Genomic DNA, 20,082 nt, shown 5'->3' with positions numbered 1-20,082 from the left:
TAAGAGGCAGCCCCCACCTTTGGGGAGCACAGAAGCTGTGGCTTTTCAACCTTCTTCTCCCCCTAGGATACAAAATATTCAAATTGGGTGCACATCTCAGGGCAGACTCAGAATTTAGCGATTCTCCAAAAGTCTGCGCGGACTCAAAACACCAACATGTTTTCTAATCAATAGAATCCAATCAAAGAGGGTATCTTTTTGGCTTTGACAAAGCAGGGGACTGGTTCCTGGCTGTACCTCCATCCCTTTTTCTCAGATTCAAGAAAGAATTCCAGGATGCAAGGGAATGAGAGGGATGTGTAGATAACATAAATCCACTCTGATTTCTAAAAACAAGCAAACCACTCCCAGATATATGCATTTGTGCCATGACACAATTGGACAAGGGAGGTAATCCATTTATGTGTAAATCTGTGCACAGGACTCCTTGGCAGGTATGCCAGGATTACAGGGAGACACAAAATGCGTTGAGCATGGGGTCTGTGCCAAGCATCATGCTGGGGCCTGGGTGCCACTATGAATGAAGTGCCAAGAAATCTATGAAGACCCTGGCCCCACAGAGGGCCAGTGATCATAAGGTTGGCCAGTGTATTGCATTCTTAGATACTAGGTGTCAGGCACTATTCTAGACACTGGGATACAGCAGTGATCAAAACAGTTAAATACTGCTACCCTCATGGAAGTAATGCTTAGGGATGGGAATGGGACAAACAAGTAAAATATTAATTATGTCACGTGGTAATAAATACAGTGGAGAAAAATAATGTAGAGAAGGTGAGAGGGCAGTCTAGAGAGAAGGTTTTAAATACAGTGCTCAGAAATGGCCTCACTGGTGTGATGACATCTGAACAAAGAGAAAGCCATGGACGGCTGGGAGAAGAGCATTCCAGACAGAGGCCCTACTGGGAGGGCCACGCCTGGAGGCAGGAGCCAGGCCTGTGTGGGGTGGGGGGCAGCAGGAGGATATGAGATCAGAGAGGGGGCTGGGCCATTCTGTGGGTGGCCCTATAAGCATTTTAAGGACTTCAGCTTTACTTGGAGTGGGGAGACCCAGGGGACAGCGGGGGTCTGGTCTGGCTGGTCTGGTGTGGGGAATGCACGCAACGGCCAGGATGGCAGGGAGCCCAGTTACAAGGCTGGTAGCAAGCTGGGAACTCAGGTTTTTGTCCTCAACCCAGGGGTCTTTCCATGCACTTAGCTTTTGGCCCACCCCAGACCCGAGGTCTGATTTGTTGGGAAGGTCAGAACCTACAGGGAACTCCGGCCTGGAGGAGCAGTTTCTGGGAAAGTTTTGATGTCCAGTTCCAGCGGCGTGCGATGGTCTTATCAGCATTAGAAAAGTTCCAGGCTGAGGTTCTCCAGCGCGCGGAGCCCCGGCAGCGGTACGGTCACGTCCCGGGGCAGCTGTGTGCCCCCGACCCACCAGTCTTCTAACTTGGCGGGCCCAGTTACTTCATCTGTAAAATGGGGCTGAATGCCCTGACTGCTACATCGCATCAAATGAGATCATTGGAAAGGACCTTTTAAACATCATTGCCCCTTACAGGCGGCAAACGTGGAAATGCGCTGGCCTCAGGGGGTCGCGCTGGCACCGCACTTCCCAGCTCCCCTCTGAGAGCGCCGAGCCGGGCTGGGGGCTGTCCCCGGGCACCCGCGGCGGCGGCGGCGGCGGGGAGGGGGCGGCCGGGCGCGCGCTGGGGCCGGGCCGCGGCGAACCCAGGACCCGCCCCCCGCCCCGGGCGCTCCGGGCGGGGCGCGGCCGCGGACCGCGGGCCTGCGGGAGGCCGGACGGCGGGAGGGCGGGAGGGCGGGCGGGGCGGCCGAGGCGGAGCCGCCCCCGCCCCCGCGCGCTCCCTGCTCCCGCCCGCCCAGGCTCCCCGGGCCCGCGCCGCGCGCTCCTCCTCCGACAGCTGCGGGGAGCCCAGGCAGCGCGTCCTGCCGCGTCGGTTCCCGCGGGTCGCCGCGCCATGTCCACCCAGCAGATCGTCCTCCAGGGCCCGGGGCCGTGGGGCTTCCGCCTCGTGGGGGGCAAGGACTTCGAACAACCCCTGGCCATTTCCCGGGTAAGGGCGCGCGGGGCGCGGGGCGCGGGGCGCGGGGCGCGGGGCGCGGGCGCGGGGCGCACCGGGCTGGGCGGCGGCGCGCGGGGGCGGCGGAGAGGGCCGGGCGGAGCGGGCGGCGGCGCGCGTCCAGGTGCGCCTCGGCCCCAGCCCCGACCCGACCCCACCCCGCAGCCCGGTCCCCGCCGCTGCTCGTTGGTTGGCCCCGAAGCGCGGCCCGGGAGGGTCCCCGCAGACCCCGCGCGCCCGCAGGTACCCGCCCCGCTCCTCCGCGGGTCTCCCGGTGGCGCGAAGCGGACTGGAAGCGGCTGGACAGCCCCGAGGCGGGGCGGAGTGGGCGGGAAGGGTGCCCGGGCAGGTGTGGTGAATTCCCGAAACCACCGGTGAACGCTTAGCTCACTGGCCAGATCGCACCTCCCTCATACGTTTTGCAGAAAAGCCCAGATTTTTGAGACAAGCCCAGATGGGCGCCCTGGGCATTCCCTTCCCGCCGGGAGGTGGCCGCGCCGTATTCTGCCCCGCGTCCCCAGATGGTCAGGCGAAGAGCCGCCGGTCCGGAGTACTGCGTGGGGCGGGGCTCCCACCCTGCGCGCCCGAGGGGACGGGTACCTGAAGACTTTTTTGGCCGGGCCCCCTTGCTTTGGGAGCGCCCAGGTTCGATCTGAGACCACCAGGCCCATTACCCCCCTCAATAAAGCAGAAACCCCAGGGAGACTCAGACTCAGGGTTTGGAGGCCCAGGCTTTGGTCACCTGGGCTGGACTAACTGTGATGTCCAGGTGGGGGTTGCCCTAATCACTGCCTGCACCTACAAAGTGGCCAATAAATACTTTCCGACCTAAAGAAAAAGGACAGCAAAAAGCATTCTGTAGTGTTCACGCCCTGCCTAGAAGCCTCCCGTTCCATTCTTGGGGCCATCTGCTTGCTGAAGCTGACCCTAAACTTGCCTCCTCCGCTATCTGAACATCTCTTTATTCTTTAGTAGGGAGGATGGAGTGGGAAGGGGAAGATCCCTGTGGGGTTTTGTTTTGTTTTCTTTGTTTTTGTTTTTTTTGCTTGAATCCCTGCCTCCAGTAGCTGAAGGAATATGGTGGGGGGTGCAGGAGGCAAAGACTTGGCTTCCCTGCCAGCCACAGTCCTGGCCACATTTCCTTCCAGTGGGTCTAGCCCAGTAAGCAGGTCTTTTCTGACCATCCCATCCCCTAAGGGGCAGATGCCTGGGTTCTTAGGCCGTATCCCCCATCTCTTCCACCTGCTGTCCTGAGGAGACTTCTTTGATTATCCTTGCAGGTACATGCTGTCTGCTCAGCCACCAGGCGAATTACTCAAGCGTAGATACTGTAGACCCCCCTCCCGCCCCCCAAGCCTGGCATAGAGCCGAACCTGGCAGTTCCCAGTAAACGCTGGCAGGCTTACTAATAAGTGTTGTCCAGGGAAGGCACATTTAAACTTGCTTACCTCATAGTCCATTTGTCCTTGCTCTTTGTGTCTATAATTAACCTGTCAGCCCTTTCCACTTCTGAATTTATATAGGACACGAAACCCTTTTTTAAGAGGTGGAGGGTAGATTGCCAATCTGTTAAAAGGGCAGTTACCGCCTATCTTTTTAAGTGCTTTAAAAAGTCAGCGCGAGTGGCACTGTGCAGGAATGACAACGTGGCGTGGAAAGCACAGCACTGAATTCATTGGTTTGTACCTTCATGTATTTCTTCATTTCTCTATGAGCACATGTTTAATGAGCATATACTGTGCAAAGCCAGGGGAGGGGTCCCCAGATATGAGAGGACACAGCTCCATTTTCAAGGTGTTCATGGGGAAGTGAGGGAAGCTAATCTTTACAATGCCCTTGGCAGTTGCTTTAATTAAAAAGTGAAAGTGACTCAGTGGAGGTGACACTCGTGCTCAAGGTAATTCACTTGTTTTTTCATCTCATTATTTCCACACGGAAGGAATGTGTGCCTCGTCACCTCTTGGGGACAGGAACGTGGTCATAGAGGGGCCTGTGGTGGTCTGGTTTCTGCTGCTTACTTGAGCCGTAGCTGGATGTGAACATTCTACTAGCTGAGGCTTCCCCCTCGGTCTCTGAAATGGGGATGACCCCAACCACTGGCTGTGAGTTAAAGAAGATGAAAGTGCTTTGTTGTTGTTGTTTTTTGATGAAAGTGCTTTGGAAGCAACGGACAGGAGTGAGGAGGTGTGAGCAGTGACAAAGAGGTACACACACCTTTTGGTTGGTAGGTGTGCTACACTTATCATTGTGGGCAGATACACTTTGTTAGTATGGTATTATGTGTGTAGCCTGTGAGTCTCCACACCAAAGCAAATGCTAAAATTAGGGGAGGAAAGGAGTGCCTTTCATTTAGGTAACAATGTTTGCTTTCTCTTGCATGAATTATTCTGGTTCTGGCTCCAATCTTCTGTTAAACTGCTAAAGCTCCTGAATGTAACTGTAATCTTGTGTGTACTTGAGATTGTTTTCTTTTTCTTTTTTGAAATAAAAAAGTCATAAAATATAGCTGCATGGCCAACACTTGTAAATACCTGTGTAATCTTCCACCCAGATCAAGAAATAGAAGGTTGCCAGCACCCCAATAAGAAATAGAACAAGCACACCAGACATAATCCTATCGTGATTTACAGTAACCAACTTTCTTGTTTTTCTTTATAGTTTTACCACCTAAATGTGCATCCTGAACACCATAGCTTAATTTTGACCTGTTTCTGAGCAGAATCCTATGGAGCATAGGCTGTGTTTGTGAGAAGAGCTGCTTTCACTCATTGTTTTCATGTGTGCTATTGTGATAAGCTTAAAATTTCAATCCAGGTTTTCAGCTTTAAATGGACATGAGCCAACTTTCTTCCTTTTCCCAGTTTTTCACTTGGGCCCCCTACCTTGGATTCCCTGATGATCTAGCCACACATTGTTTCTGTCCCCTGAGATTTTTTTTCTGTTGCTTCTTGCTCCAGATCTACAGTTGTCCATCTCCTTGAGGTTGTGTGTGGGTTTTTTTTTTTTTTTTTCCCATATCAATTTCTTATTTCCTCTAGTTGCTTTCAAGGGAAGCCTTCAGAGAATCCACACCCAGGCCAAAATTGCTGCTCAATTTATGTTGACTGTTTTTCTCTCTCAGCAACTGACAAAAGACAGGAAGGGGTGGGGCCAGAGATAAGGGGGTGCTCTTCAAGGGAGGAGCTGTCATTTGCCTCTTGAGTAAGCCTTTGCTAAGAGCAGTGTGGTTTTATGGGGGAATGCCTTACCCTTTGTTCTGGCATCCTAAGGGAAGCTCAATAATGGACACTTTGTAGCCAAAGGGTCTTCTCAGATTTTTAAGAGTGTTATTTTCATACTCAAGTAGATTTATATCAGGTCCTAAAGGTGGAAAGACGGGGCTCGTGTGTCAAATTGTGAAAGGCAAGACACGTCCATAAAGGCCGATTATGTATTAATAGCCCTCGCCCTGCACTTTTTCACCTGGGAAATATTAGCTGCTCCCGCTGATTGTGGTTGATCTATGAACAGAGGAGGAAGAGGGTCAATCAAAGGGAATAGCCCTTAAGTGCTTCCAAAGAATTTTTTTTTTTTTAAGTAATCTCTATGCCAAATGTAGTGGGTGCCCCTGGAATAGCACTTAAGTGAATACTTGAGCCTGCTGGCATGACATCCACCAAGCTGTGTTGGGACTTTGTGGACAAATATTCTCCTCTTACCCAACCTCCCAGATGTCAGGGTTTGTCTTTGAGGAGAGGGGAGAAAAATGGCTCTCCGGTATTATAGCAAGGCAGATGACCAAGAGGAGATTATCACCTAACCGCTGAGGTCACACTCTCCTCAGCTGATCAGGACTCGGGAGAGCACTGAGAGCACTGCACACGGGGCAGGCTGGGACTGGCTTCCAAGTTGTGCTCATTGCCTACACCATCTCCTTACTCCCGGAGAGGAAAAGAGGGGAAGCTTGGTGCCCATAGGTTAGGAAATTTGCTTGAATTTACATAATTTTTCATTGACTGAACTACTTCCTTATAAAGGAAAGGGTAGAAATTGATTAAAAATGAGCAAAAGCAGCTATGTCAGAAAATTAATTTTTAAAGGATGATTTGACTTCAGTGTGTCTCAGAGGAAAGCCTGGGGAAGCTGCCAGAACATTTGTATGGTGCCTGGTAATGTGTCCAGGGCCAGGAGTCAAGCTGAGCTCCAGTCCAGTCCTAAGCACCACACCGGGTGACCCTGGGCAAGTCGCACACCTTCTCTAGGGGTCAGTTCTTTGTAAAGATAAAATAATAAACAAGCCCACTGGTTTTTACCCTTTGCATATGCGGGCTGATTCTTGTTAAAAAAAATGTTCCAGCATATGGCATTGGTTGTGCCTTCAACTATGAGTTGATTAAGAAAATGTATTATGAATTCAGGAATGTTTTCAGATGGATTTACCTTACGTTACTCATCTATGAATATCCGTGTTAAGATGACTCTTGTATTATGGGTGCCTGGGTGGCTCAGTCGGTTAAGTGTCTGCTTAGGCTCAGGTCATGATCCCAGGGTCCTGGGATTGAGTCCTGCATTGAGCTCCTTGCTCAGTGGGAGTCTGCTTCTGACACTCCCCCTCCTAGTGCTCACTCTCTCTCTCTGTCAAATAAGCAAAATCTTAAAAAAAAAAAAAAAAAAAAAAAAGATTCTCATATTAATCACAAGAGTCTTGGTTTGTACTTGATTGTGTGAGAAATATTTTTTGACCAGCTTGTGATAATGACCATAGTTAAAATGTATATAGGACTTTTTATATGCCAGGCACTGTTCTGTGTGCTCAGTATATTCCCTTAGTGATCTTTACACATATCTTATAAAGCAGATATAATTATTAAGATACCCATTTTGCAGATGAGGAAACTGAAGAATGAAAGTGTTCAGTACAAGGCCTACTCCATACAGTAGTAAGAGATGGAGCTGGAATTGGCTGACTGGTCTGGCTTCAAAACCCATGGCTTTAATCTCTATTTCATGATAACCTATTTATTTATTTATTTATTTATTTATTTATTTATTTATTTATTTATTTAGATTTTACTCATTTATTCATGAGAGACAGAGGCCGAGACACAGGGGGAGAAGCAGGTTCCTCACAGGGAGCCTGATGTGGGACTCGATCTCAGACTCCAGGATCATGCCCTGAGCCAAAGGCAGATGGTTAACTGCTGAGCCACCCAGGTTATCCCCATAATAACCATTTTAATAGTGGCTAACATTTCTTGAATGCTCTCCCTGTGCTATGTGTGCACTCGCATTGTCTTCTGTGCTCCTCACAACCCATGACACAGACACACAGGGCAATCAGTAAATTGACAAGCTGGGATTTGAAGTGAGACAGACTGGATCCCAGGCCAGCTTTAACCACTATATTCTGCCTCTTGACAACCCATAACTGTTGGTATTTCATTGGTGATATCTTGGCACACAGCTCTGCTCCAAAAAGTGCTAATGATGGTGCAGGTATAATATGAGAGGTAGAGAGGACCCTCTTGGGCTCCTCACCCGAGAGCCTGCTGTACCCATGAGGGTTAGCTGTGGTGGCCTCCCACCTGCTTTGTGGCCTCAGCCCTGGGGCTCCTGGGGCTCAGAGCATCTCAGAGAGTACCTCTGCTCCCCAATCCCCTGAAAAGCCAGAAGCCATTGCCTCACCTGCGAGAATTGACAGTCCAGCTGTGGGATTCCATGCCCACGTGGACAGTGGAGAACAGAAGTGCAGAGGATTGGAAGGATTAGAGAGAAGGCTGCCAGGGTGGGTAAGAGGGGATTTGGGGACAATTTTTGTGTCAAATGAAGATGACTAGGGATAGACAGATCCAGCCTGCCCAGCCAGTGGGCCTGGAAAGTTTTAGCCAAGCCAAAGTCAGAATGAAATATACCATGAACGCCTAAGGGAAAAGAAGGTAATTTCTGTATGGCACTTAACACCCTGTGTGATTGTTGATATTGTTGTTAGCCTTATCGTGGGTGAGCTGGAACACTCCTCTGTACTGAGGCCTGCAGTGTACTTTCATGGATATAGTACACCACCTTCTTGGTAAATGTGATAAACATTAAAAATGATTTCCTGAAGAACTCTAGTCTTGAAGGAGCCCGCGTACTTGACCATGGACTCAGGACCTAGTTCTTACAGATATAACTGCTCATATACCACATGAGATGATAAGGACTTAGATATGATGTATAGAAGATAAAGATGTCTAAAAGGTAATCAGATGGATCAAATTCAGATGGTGCTACAATGATTTATATCCATTTCTTTTTAAAACAAATTATAAAAGATACTCATGCTTCTAAAGCTGAACATACCCATGCCCTAGGACCAACAATTCTGCTAAATACTCCATAGAAATGTGTCCACATGGGCACCAAAAGACATGGCAAGAATTTCCAAAGCAGCACTATTCACAGTAGCCCCAAACTCAAATAATTTCAGTGTCTAACAACAGTAGAAGGGAAAAATAAATGGTAGTATAGTTATAGGATATAAGACACCAACAGCAATTGCAGGAATTGCAACCATGCACAATGTCATGAATGAGACTGTGTTGAAACACTGTGTTGAAAGAGTTCAAACATAAAAGGGTACATATTATGTGATTCCACTTGCATAAAATGAAACTGGCAAAATTAACCCATGTGTTAGAAGTCAGGGTCAGAGGTTAGTGAAGGGAAGAAAGCAGGAGGGGGCTTTGGAAGTTCAGGTTTTTTTGCTTTTTTTTTTTTTTTTTAAGATTTTATGTATTTATTCATGAGAGACACACAGAGGTAGAGACACAGGGAGAGGGAGAAGCAGGTTCCTGTGGGGAGCCTGATGCGGGACTTGATCTCAGGACCCTGAGGTCATGACCTGAGCTGAAGACAGACACCCAACTGACTGAACCACCCAGGCGCCCCTGTTTTGTACTTTCTGCCTTATTTTTACTGAAGCAAATCAAGAGTTAAAGACATCTTGATGTCTTGGAGAAATGCAATCTCAGAATCAGCCTGCTCTGGGTTTAGATACTGTCTTGTCCATTTCTTAGCTCTGTGTTAGCACCCTCACTTGTAGGGTGGGGATAATAGTACTTGTATTCAAAGGCTGTGGTGAGGATTAAGATGACGTATACGGAGAGCCTAGTGCTGTGGCTAACATCTAGAAGGCATCAGGATGCAATGGTATTATTAAAAAAAACACCAGTGGTGATCTGTGTATTGAGTGCTTATTACATGCCAGACACTGTTCTAAATTCTTGACACCTATGATGTCATTTAATCCTCCCAACAACCTAATGAGGTTGATGCTAATTATGAATTTCATTTGATAAATGAAGAAACTGAAGTATAGAGAGCAACTTGCCCAAGGTTATGTGTTTGGTCAATGGTTGGGCTTTGGGTTATGGGTGCTAATTATTGGAGCAATTTAAAAACATGGGGTGGGGCACCTGGCTGACTTAGTTGGTAGAGCATGTGACTCTTGATCTCAGGGTTGTGAGTTTGAGCCCTATGTTGGGTATAGAGATTACTTAAAAATCTTAATAAATAAATAACACGTGGGTTCATAAGGGCTTGTTTTAGAGATTTGGTGATTTCTTGACAAATTAGGGTGTTCTATTTTTTTAAAGTCATTTTTAATTATGTTCCTACCTAAGAAATGATGTTTGGTCTTTCAGACTAGGACAGCAGTCACTCTGAACTGCCACCATTCCTTAGTGTGAGTAGCTTCCTTTTACAGTGAGCTTCAGCAGGACTAAGGCACAGCTCATCTACAGGCACCTGATCCCTACTCTGTTACCTCTTTTTTTTGTTGTTAATTAAATGGTTATAGAGTAACCAAGACTGTTTTGAAACATTCTTGGGGATTTTCAGGGGAATTTGTATAAACTTATACAGCTTCTGTGGCTATAATGTAGCTTCAAAGTCTGTGCCATAGCCTGGGCCCACAAACAAATTGAGCCAGAAGTCTGACTCAGGAGAGTTCAAATTCCATATCTAAATGGCATACTGCAGGGTTGGGTGCTGTGCTGTTGGCCAGCTCAGAATCTTTTAAATTTCTAAAAGAAATTTAGAAATTTATCTTCTACTTTGATACAGCCATTAAATCAATGGAGGTTGACCCTAAAGACACATGGCACTGAGACTGATTTTGAATTCCAACTTCCCTTATACCAGTCTTGTTTTATATAATGGTGAATTGTAGCAGTATTTATACTATTGCACCTAAGAGGAATTTAAGGTGATTTACAACACGTATTTACAATATTTCAACACAAAAACACACATAATAATATTTTTTAAAAATTGGAACATAATAAAGGAAAAAAATGCACCAGGACCTTTAAATCAAGTGGTTTCTGTAATTGCATGTTGAGCTGTTAGGTTCTAACCAAGGCAAAATAGCAACCATGTTGAGTGATTCAACATCTGGAATGAAATTGCTTTTACACTTTGCAGTTTCTTTTTTTTTTTTAAGATTTTATTTATTTATTCATGAGAGACACAGAGAGAGAGGCAGAGACACAGGCAGAAGGAGAAGCAGGCTCCATGCAGGGACCCTGACGTGGGACTCGATCCAGGGTCTCTAGGATCACGCCCTGGACTGAAAGCAGAGCTAAACCACTGAGCCACTGGGGCCGCCCTACTTTGCAGTTTCTATATCACCTTCAAGGATATTGATCATGTATATACACATGTGCATATATATATACACCCATTATGTATGGGGCCATATACATACAACATATATATGTATATATAGGGGGCATATACACATAATATACATATATATTCATATATATATATATGTTGGCCCCTATCATATTGTTCACACACACACACATACACACACACACACACACACACACACACACATATATATATACTTTTTTTTTTACTCTATTTTAGTAAGATACAGAAATACTATTCTAATGTTTCTTTCAAGGGCCTTCTACATCACTTAATAGGAGTGTAAGCCCTTGAGGTTGTTTCTGGAGGAGCTAATATTTTAGAGTCTAAGTATTTTTATCTTACAACTTCATTCAGGGAGAGAGCTTCAGGATAGTCACCATCCTTCTGAATGTTTCCAAACCTGGAGAGCTTCAGCATTTTCTGGGAAGCTTTACAAAATAGATAGGTTCCTGGCATCTGTGTAGAACCTCTTCAGCAGATTTGAGGTGGGATGTAGAGATCTATTTATATTTTTAAAAACTCCAGGGGATCTGATGACTGACCCGCTTGGGCACAGTTGCTTCATCCTTGCAAATATCAGAGTTCTCCTGAATTACTGGTGAGTTGGGTCCGTTTCTAGCTTGAAGTGTAGATGCCAATTCCAAGGGGCAAGGTTAACAGTGTCCTGTGAACATTCAGGAAATTGCCCTATATTCCTGTCCACGGGTAAAAACCTGAATAGAGATAATTTTTCCCTTAGGGAAAAAAGGCACTGCACAAAACTGTTTAAACAATTTGACAAATAGTTGGCTAAAATCCCCTCTCTGTCAAAAGGGCCTATAATTCAGTTTATCATCCAGACTGGAAGACAGGTAAAGGTGAAATGGGGTGCCTTTCATAATGAAGCTGGGAAAATAGGTTAGTGTCCTGGGCATACCAGGATATTTCATGGTCCTAGTTATAAAACATTTCTCCATTTAATTTTGTTTTACATAATTTTAAAACTAAGCCAGTGGTCACAGGGACATTTGCATGAAGGGGTCAGAAAGCACTACAAATGAGTTTTGGCTGGAGGGTGAGGTCATAAGAAAATTAAATTAATAGCTGCAGGAGTGGTTAGTGGTTTCTGTAATTGCACACTACATCCAGCTGTGAATTTTCTGATGATCAATGGCAACTGGTACAACGTTCCCGTTTCCATACTGTCAGGGTCAGTACAATGTGGTGGGGACTGTGCTAAATGAAGAGCCTATGCCTTATCTAAGAGGGCAGAGGCTCCTCAGCCTGTGCTGATTATTTGGGTGCAGAATTGCCTGATTTTTTACAAGAAGCTGAGAACGTAGGGGTCTCAGTGAAATTTACCAATATGTAAATATTGGCAAGTTTTCCATTGTTTGTCAAAGTACAATCTTGCAGAGTCCTTACAGCCTCATCCCCTTCTCTCCCTTTACTTCCTGTGTTTTATCCACACAGGGCACACTATTCCCCACATCCTCTAGTGCCTTTACACGGTTTTAAGCAACACCTTCTCTTGGGAGTCTTCCCTGATTCTATCTTTAGGCTCCCACAGCCTCTTGCTTTTGCCATCACAGCACTTACCAGCCATGGTACATGCCTGTCTCCCCCAGGAGATTGTGGTAGGCACAATCTACCTGTGGTGCCTTGATGGTAGGCACCATCCTTTTCAGGCCTTTGTTTCAGTGCCTTGTGTGGTTCCCAGAATCTATAAACAGTAGCTTGTGTTTCTAGAGCTTGACATTGTACTCTGCCTGAATCATTTCATGTATCCTCCTAACAGCCTTCCCATGCCAGGACTGTTACCACTCCTGTTTCCTAGATGAGAAGAGGTGAAACATCCTGCCCAGGGACACTTAGCTCACAACTGGCAGAGACAGGACTCGAACCCTGGCCGTCTGTCTCCAGAAGCCACATCTTTTTTTAATAATTTTTAAAAATTTTTATTTATTCATAAGAGACACTGAGAGAGAGAGAGGCAGAGACACAGGCAGAGGGAGAAGCAGGCTCCATGCAGGGAGCCCGACATGGGACTCCAACCCGGGTCTCCAGGATCAAACCCCGGGCTGCAGGCGGCGCTAAACCGCTGAGCCACCCGGGCTGCCCCAGAAGCCACATCTTAATCAACAAGCTACATTCTCTTTCAGAATGTACTTAAGGAATGGCTGGTGAATGAAAGAACAAGAAAGAGAAAATGAGGAAGAACAAGAAAGAACAGAGGAGGGATAAAATAGAAACCTGCCATTATCACAGAGGAGCAAGAGTATCAGTTCACTTACGGCCAGAGGGTATGCAGTACATTCAGTTCTGCAGTACAGGGTGGTTGTCCAGGTTGGCCACTGAGCAAAGTGTCTGCCTTGGGGGCCTGGAAGGGTGAGAGAGACCTGAGTCAATTCTGCAGAAAATGGCAGGTTGTTCGTTAGTGGAAATTGTCATGCCTAAACCCATTTTTTCTCATGCAGCAAGAGTTATGTTGTATGGTCTCTGGGGAATAGAGCCAAACGAGAGAGTTTTCGAGGATGTTCATTGAGCTAATGGATCTATTTCTTTGGAGGGACATCCAGAACTGAAGCTGGCTCCATTGTGAGCTGGTTCTAATGGCACTTGACGGTCGGGAGGAAATTAAACCAGACAGTGTGGGATCCTGGGTTAAGTGGATGGAGCCCCCCAGCTGTGTAGCCTCATGCAGAGGGCTTTAACCTCTGCTGCTTCATTGCCTCATCTGTAATGATACTGGTACTCGCCAGCACCGTGTGAGGAGTGGTAAGTGAAGCCTTGCCTTTAAATACTTAAACTGTGCCTGGCAAGAAGCACTTTGTAACTGACAGCCGTGATTATGATTGATTATGATTATAACAGTTATATGTCATGAGGCTCAGAGCCCACTGTTCAGGATAGGGACTAACCAGGGTTGGAGAACCAGGGCTCTTCTCTTTCTTAGAGACCCTTCCAGGGTTGTGTTCTGATTTGGGTATTTTAGTAGGGTGGGGTTACTGGGCCCCGCCCTGTAGAGGGCAGTTGAGATGATTGTCCTGCTATGCGGAGACACCCAGCCAGCGGCAGGGGGTTGTGACGCCAGTTTCTCCAGTGGAAGGCCACAGCAGAGGAGACAGAGGTGTGGCTTTAAATTTGGATTTCTCTTTGGCTCTGTCAGTTAGATTGTGAGCATCTGCTTGGTAAACAGAAAGGGAAAGGGATTTGGAATGAGGGCATGTGGTTTCAGGTTCAGGCTCAAGTCTTTAGCTGTGAGCACTTGGACCAGTCACAGCTTCTCTGAATCTGTTTCCTTATCTGTGAAGTTATCTTATATGTTGGTGGTAAGGTCATCAAAATGAGATTGTATGGAAAAGGGCTTTAGGATTGTTTAAATTCATTTTTCCCCCAATAGTAGATGGCTCAGAGAATGTGAACTTCATTTGTTTCTGTGTCATTCCATTTGAGTCCCAGCTGATGATATTGTCTTGTAACTTTCTGATACTAACTTTGACTTCCCATCCGTTTGTCGAAAGAAAGAAAGAAAGAAAGAAAGAAAGAAAGAAAGAAAGAAAGAAAGAAAGAAAAGGAAGGAAGAAAAGAAAGGAAGGAAGAAAAGAAAGAAAAAATCAGACCAAAAAATGGGATGGCCAGGCCTCGGTTACTCCAGCTTGGGACTCTTAAGGCTGGTTCTAGCTTGTCTAGGACATGTCTGGATGATGTACTTAACAGAATTGCATCTCACACAAGACAGTTTGAATCAATGCTGGAAATTTCAGAGTTCTTAGCAGCTGAGCATATGAAAGGAAAAGAAACTTCTATTTTTATTTTCTCAAGCTTCCCCCCCCCCCCCCCACTACCCTTGTCTCATCATTTTAGTTTTGAGGGTGGTCACCTTCCAGGATAGTGATGTTGAGGGAAATGATTATTTGATTCCTTTTGAAATAGTCATTCCTGAAAGAGTATAATGAAGCAGCATGATAATATATTTAACAACACTAGATATTTTAGATTCAGTCATTCATTGGACAAATATTTATTGAGCATCTACTATGGATAACACAGTGCAAAGGGCAAAGTCCTGCCCTCCCACACCTTACTGTTTAGTAAATGGGCCCTGAGACATTAAATAAATAAACCCACAAAATAGATTTGTAAACATAATGTGACAAGTGTCATGAAGAAGAACAGTGTGTTAAAAGGAAGGCGAGGTTCTACCTTGGATTGGAGGTCAGGAAAGGCCTGTGAATGGTCATTTACGTGTGACCTGGAGGAAGAGTCAAGGTTAATGAGGCAGAGGTTACAGTAAGTGCGAAGACCCTGCAGTGGGAAAGAACTAAGGAGGGCTATAGCTAGAGCTTTGTTGGAGGATGGGGAGGATGGTGGCATGAGGAGGGTGAGGAAGGAAGCATGGTCTTTATGGGCTTGTTAGTGATTTTGGATTTTATCCTAAGGGGACTTTTTAATGCTCTTAGATTTCATACTAATCGATTTCACACTATTAGATTTCATGATAGATGGATTCCATCAGGCTGCTGTCTCCGGAGACAGAATTTGCCAACAGGATTATTAAAGTCCCAGAGTAATGCTTCAAGGTCTTTTTTAAATTTTATTTATTTATATTTTATTTTTTAAGTAAAGCTCTACGCCCAACATGGGGCTTGAACTCATGACCTTGAGATCAGGGCTTGCATGCTCTACCAACTGAGCCAGCCAGGTGCCCCATCTAGGACCATTTTTTTTTTTAATTTTTTTTTTTAATTTATTTATGATAGTCACAGAGAGAGAGAGAGAGGCAGAGGCACAGGCAGAGGGAGAAGCAGGCTCCATGCACCGGGAGCCTGACGTGGGATTCGATCCCGGGTCTCCAGGATCGCGCCCTGGGCCAAAGGCAGGCGCCAAACCGCTGCGCCACCCAGGGATCCCTCTAGGACCATTTTTAAAACAAGAGGGTATATATGGTTCTTGAGAAAAAAAAGTGAAATATACATGAAGTCGCACCAGATCAGTCTTCTCAGGGAGAGGGGCAGAAAATGAATTTGTTTTCAGGTTCATCCAGGGACCGACTCTGCCATATGGACTTGGGGAGAGCAGCCTGCCCTTGCCTAGATAGAAGAGCTTTTCCCCGTGGCTGGATGAGAAGAATGTCTGAACCTTGGATCAGGGGCTCTTGCTTTTTGTTTATATATTGTGTATTTTAAAGATTTTATTTTTTATTTTCTTTTTAAGATTTTATTTATTTGAGGGAAAGAGAGCACAGGAGAGGGAAGGGGCAGAGGGGGAGGGAGAAGCAGACTCCCTGTTGAACATGGAGCCAGACACAAGGCTGGATCCCACGACCCTGGGATCATGACCTGAGCTGAAGGCAGACGCTTAACCAACTGAGCCACCCCAGCGCCTCTTTAAAGATTTCATTTTTAAGTAATCTCTATACCCAACGTGGGGCTTGAACTCACAGCCCTGAGATTAAGAGTCACATGTTCCACCAGCTGAGCCAGCCAGGCACCCCAAGGGCTTTTTGCAAAGACAGATCTCTAGTAAACAGATGATGGGAAAGCCAGAAAGGGAGGTTAGGAGGTCAAGATCTCTGCTCTGGCTTCCACATCCTGCTACATTCCAGAAGAATTTTGCCTGATAAAGTCATAGCATATGTGAACCGGAAGAGACCCCCAAGTATCAAGCCATCCACCCTTTACTTTATGGGGTCAAGGAGCTGGTGGTGGGGGAAGGGGGGGATGGACCATGACAGCAGCATCACAGCAGCTACCTCAGAAGGGGCCAGTCCCTGGAGATACCACAGCGCAAAGGGCAGACAAATTTTCAGATTCACAAGGGCTGATTAGAAACCATGGCTGCTGAAAACTGCATCAGATATGGAGGCCTAGGGTGTAAAACCTTGTGTTCTAGTTTGGTGCCTCAGGGGGCTTCTTACTCATGGTTCAGCCTTGTGGAGACACTCAGGTGTTCACAAGATCTTCCACAGTTGACTCCAAAGTGGAGGTGGGGGTGGGGTGGGGATAGGTGTTGGGTGGGGATGTGGGGGTGTAGGGGCGGGGACTAGGACCCTGTGAGTGCTGGGGGTCTGTCTGTGTGTGTTGCCACTATTCTGCACCTGGAGTTCTTGCAGTCCCATCAAGGAAGGTCTTTTTTTTTTTAATTTTTAAGTTTGTTTTTTTTAGATTTTATTTATTCATGAGAGACAGAGAGAGAGGCAGAGACATAGGCAGAGGAAGAAGCAGGCTCCCCATGAGGAGCCTTATGCAAGACTCGATCCCAGGACCCCAGGATCATGCCCTGAGCTAAAGGCACAGATCCACCTGTGGATCCCCTGAGCCCCCTGAGCAACCCAGGCATCCCAAGGAAGGTCTTTTAATATCAAAGTCATGGACCAATACTGGGACAATAGTAGTATTTTTAGTATACCTTGGTTTAGAAAATACCTAGTAGCAAAATATTGCTCTGTGGTTAGTACTACTGCAGAATGAGTTTGTGCCTCATTCATTACAATATCCTCTGTAATTCACTTGAAAAATAGCTGCACATCTGTGTGTGAAGCATGAGATTTATTCCATCCATGTGTCATGCTCAGCTGGCAGATGGATTTGATGGCCCACTGTAGTAATGGACTGGCTTTCCCCAAGCATTGGTAGCCCATAAATTTGGCTGGTTTGGAAGATTTGGCCTGCAGAAAACTAGACACCTATAGGGGATGATCCTAGTCATAATCAACTTCTTGGGTGAGAGGAAATGGACCAGTAAGCCATATTACCACCTTTTAAAATATTCTTTATCGTTTTTTTTTTTTTTTTTTAAGGAGGCTGCAGGCCCAGTGTGGAGGTCAACATGGGGCTTAAACTCATGACCCTGAGATCAAGAGTCAAAGGCTCAACTAACTGAGCCACCCAGGCATCCTTCTGTTCCTTTTTTTAATTACAAGAGTAATCCAAGATTATTGTAAAAAACAAAAACATTACAGAAATATATAACTGTGAACAGTTTGCAGTGTTCCAATTTTTTCTGTGCATAAATAATGTATTAAGATTTTTCTAGAAATAGGCTGTTGCTGTACATAATGTTCTCTACATGTATGTGTGTCTTTAATGTACTTGGTAACTTATTTTAAGGAAGCAGTGAAGTTCAGCCAGAAGAACTTTGGGTCTGGCTTCAGGGTTGGGTTCTGGCTCTGTAAATATACTAGTTGGATGGCTAGTAATACGGTGATACACTAGTTGGATGATCCCAGGTACATCACAGATTTTTCTGAGCCTCAGTGTCCTAGTCTCTAATGTATGTGTCCTTTCTTAGAAGGTTGTCCTGAGGATCTGATGACAGGATATATAGACAGGGTATATGGGGCTCTGTGACCCATAACGTATGATGTGGATGTAAAGGGTTGTTATTATTGAAACGTATGATTTCAGCCCTCTTGTTTTTCAAATGCTCTGATCCACATGAGCGAATACTTCACCCAGTAGTGACTTCCTCAGTGGTTTCCTTGGTGGCAAAGAGGCACTAACCTGCTCTTTCGTTTTTTCCAGGTCACTCCCGGAAGCAAGGCTGCGGCAGCTAACTTATGCATCGGAGATGTAATCACAGCCATTGATGGGGAAAATACCAGTGGTATGACACACCTGGAAGCTCAGAACAAAATCAAGGGCTGCACGGACAACATGACCCTCACAGTCACCAGGTGAGGCCCATGAAAGCGCTCAGCCACCCGCTGGAGGCTGTGTATGGGCAAGGTTGCCACCCCCAGTCCAGTGCCATGTGTGCGCGGACAGGCTGGCAGGTCTGTAGGAGTGGAATTTCCTCAGGTTGCTCATTTTCCTCTCACATTTCCCCAGTGCTGCTTCTAGTTGGACCAAGAGTGGGTGTCGTTCTCTAGGAGCTCTGCATTTTCACTTGCTTCAACACAACCAGCCAAAGCTTTGGGGAAGTAAAATCAGTTAAGTATTGTTAGGTGAGGGATGTGTGGGTGGCTCAGCAGTTGAGTGTCTGCCTTTGGCGTAGGACGTGATCCTGGGATCCTGGGATCGAGTCTTGCTTCGGGCTCCTTGCAAGGAACCTGCTTCTCCCTCTGCCTATGTCTTTGCCTCTCTCTCTGTGTCTTTCATGAATAAATGAATAAAATCTTTTTAAAAAAGTATTAGCTCAAATAAATGAAAATTTCTTCCTGGAAACCATTGGGAATCTCCTGAGGGTGCTGCTTATGCCACCCCACACCAAGCAGGGGGTACCATGCCAAGAGGTTATAGTCGCAGAGAAAGATGTCAGCAGCAGCTTACACAAAATGCTGCCTGTGAGCTTCTGTGTGCTACAGAGAGGGAGAGTTGGATGTTCTCAGGGGGTTGCCATGTGAGGAGAGGGCCCTGGGAATTGTGACGGGGTGAGGTCTTGGGAGGGGTCCTACACGGGCATGATTTCAGGAGAGCTTCGGTTTAACCCTTACTGGCTCCCTCTTTCCTGTTGAATCAAGTCCATACTCTTTATTCTGATCTTCTGTTAACCTGCTGTTTGGTTGTGGGTTTTTAAACAAGACTTTATTTATTTATTTAAGAGAAAGCCTGAGCAGGAGGAGGTCAGAGAGAGAAGCAGATTCTCTGCTAAGGGGGAACCCAATGTGAGGTTTGATCCTAGGCCCCTGGGATCATGACCTGACGTGAAGGCAGACGCTCATCCAACTGAGCCATCTAGGAGCGCTGTTAACCTGCTGCTTAATGGCATTAACCTTAGCTTCTACTGTTTGTTTTTTTTTAAAGATTTATTTTTATTTATTTATGATAGACATAGAGAGAGCAAAAGAGGCAGAGACACAGGCAGAGAGAAAAGCAGGCTCCATGCCTGGAACCCAACGCGGGACTTGATCCCGGGACCCCAGGATCGTGCCCTGGGCCAAAGGCAGGCGCGAAACTGCTGAGCCACCCAGGGATCCCTGCTTCTACTGTTCTTCATTGTGAACATTTGCTCAGGTTATCTATGAAATAGGTTTTATCGCTTTTTCTACCTTGTAGGACTGACAGGGAGACCAAATGTAGGGGAGGAGGTCAGGATACTTTGTATACTTCAGAGCCCTGGTCCCATAGAAGGTGCACCTTTTTTTTTTTTTTTTTTTTTATAAGTAGGCTCTACACCCAACATGGGGCTTGAACTCATGACCCTGAGATCAAGAGTCACGTGCTCTACCTACTGAGCCAGCCAGTTGCCTTGCACCATTTTTTTCCTGTCCCCTCAAAAGCACATTTGTCCCTCATTCTCATCTCCCTTTCTACCTCAGTCCAAATGCTTTCCAAGACATTCATTCGTTCATTCTTTTTTTTTTTTCATTTGCCAGTGAATTCAACAGGTGTATCTTGTATCGGTCCAGCAC

The 20,082-nt window shown here is 46.2% G+C and overlaps 1 protein-coding gene across 2 annotated transcripts in view; it reads left to right on the top strand.

Annotated features, from left to right (window-relative positions):
* The first annotated feature begins 1,796 nt into the window (after positions 1-1,796).
* The window catches only part of PDLIM1 (PDZ and LIM domain 1), a 46,790-nt gene continuing 28,504 nt past the window's right edge, over positions 1,797-20,082 (top strand). The window contains exons 1-2 of one of the 2 annotated variants that reach the window (XM_072739572.1): positions 1,797-2,063; positions 18,254-18,405. In XM_072739572.1, coding sequence (XP_072595673.1) covers positions 1,968-2,063; positions 18,254-18,405 — 248 coding nt within the window. In that variant the 5' untranslated portion in view covers positions 1,797-1,967. Of the gene's footprint in view, positions 2,064-3,698; positions 3,748-18,253; positions 18,406-20,082 lie in introns of those variants that run through there. The other variant, XM_072739573.1, reaches the window with a different exon arrangement.

Source organism: Vulpes vulpes, chromosome 15, assembly GCF_048418805.1.
Source record: "Vulpes vulpes isolate BD-2025 chromosome 15, VulVul3, whole genome shotgun sequence".
Taxonomy (NCBI): Eukaryota; Metazoa; Chordata; class Mammalia; order Carnivora; family Canidae; genus Vulpes; species Vulpes vulpes.
The sequence above is the reverse complement of the archived record's forward strand: the minus strand, read 5'-3'. Positions and strand labels throughout refer to the sequence as shown.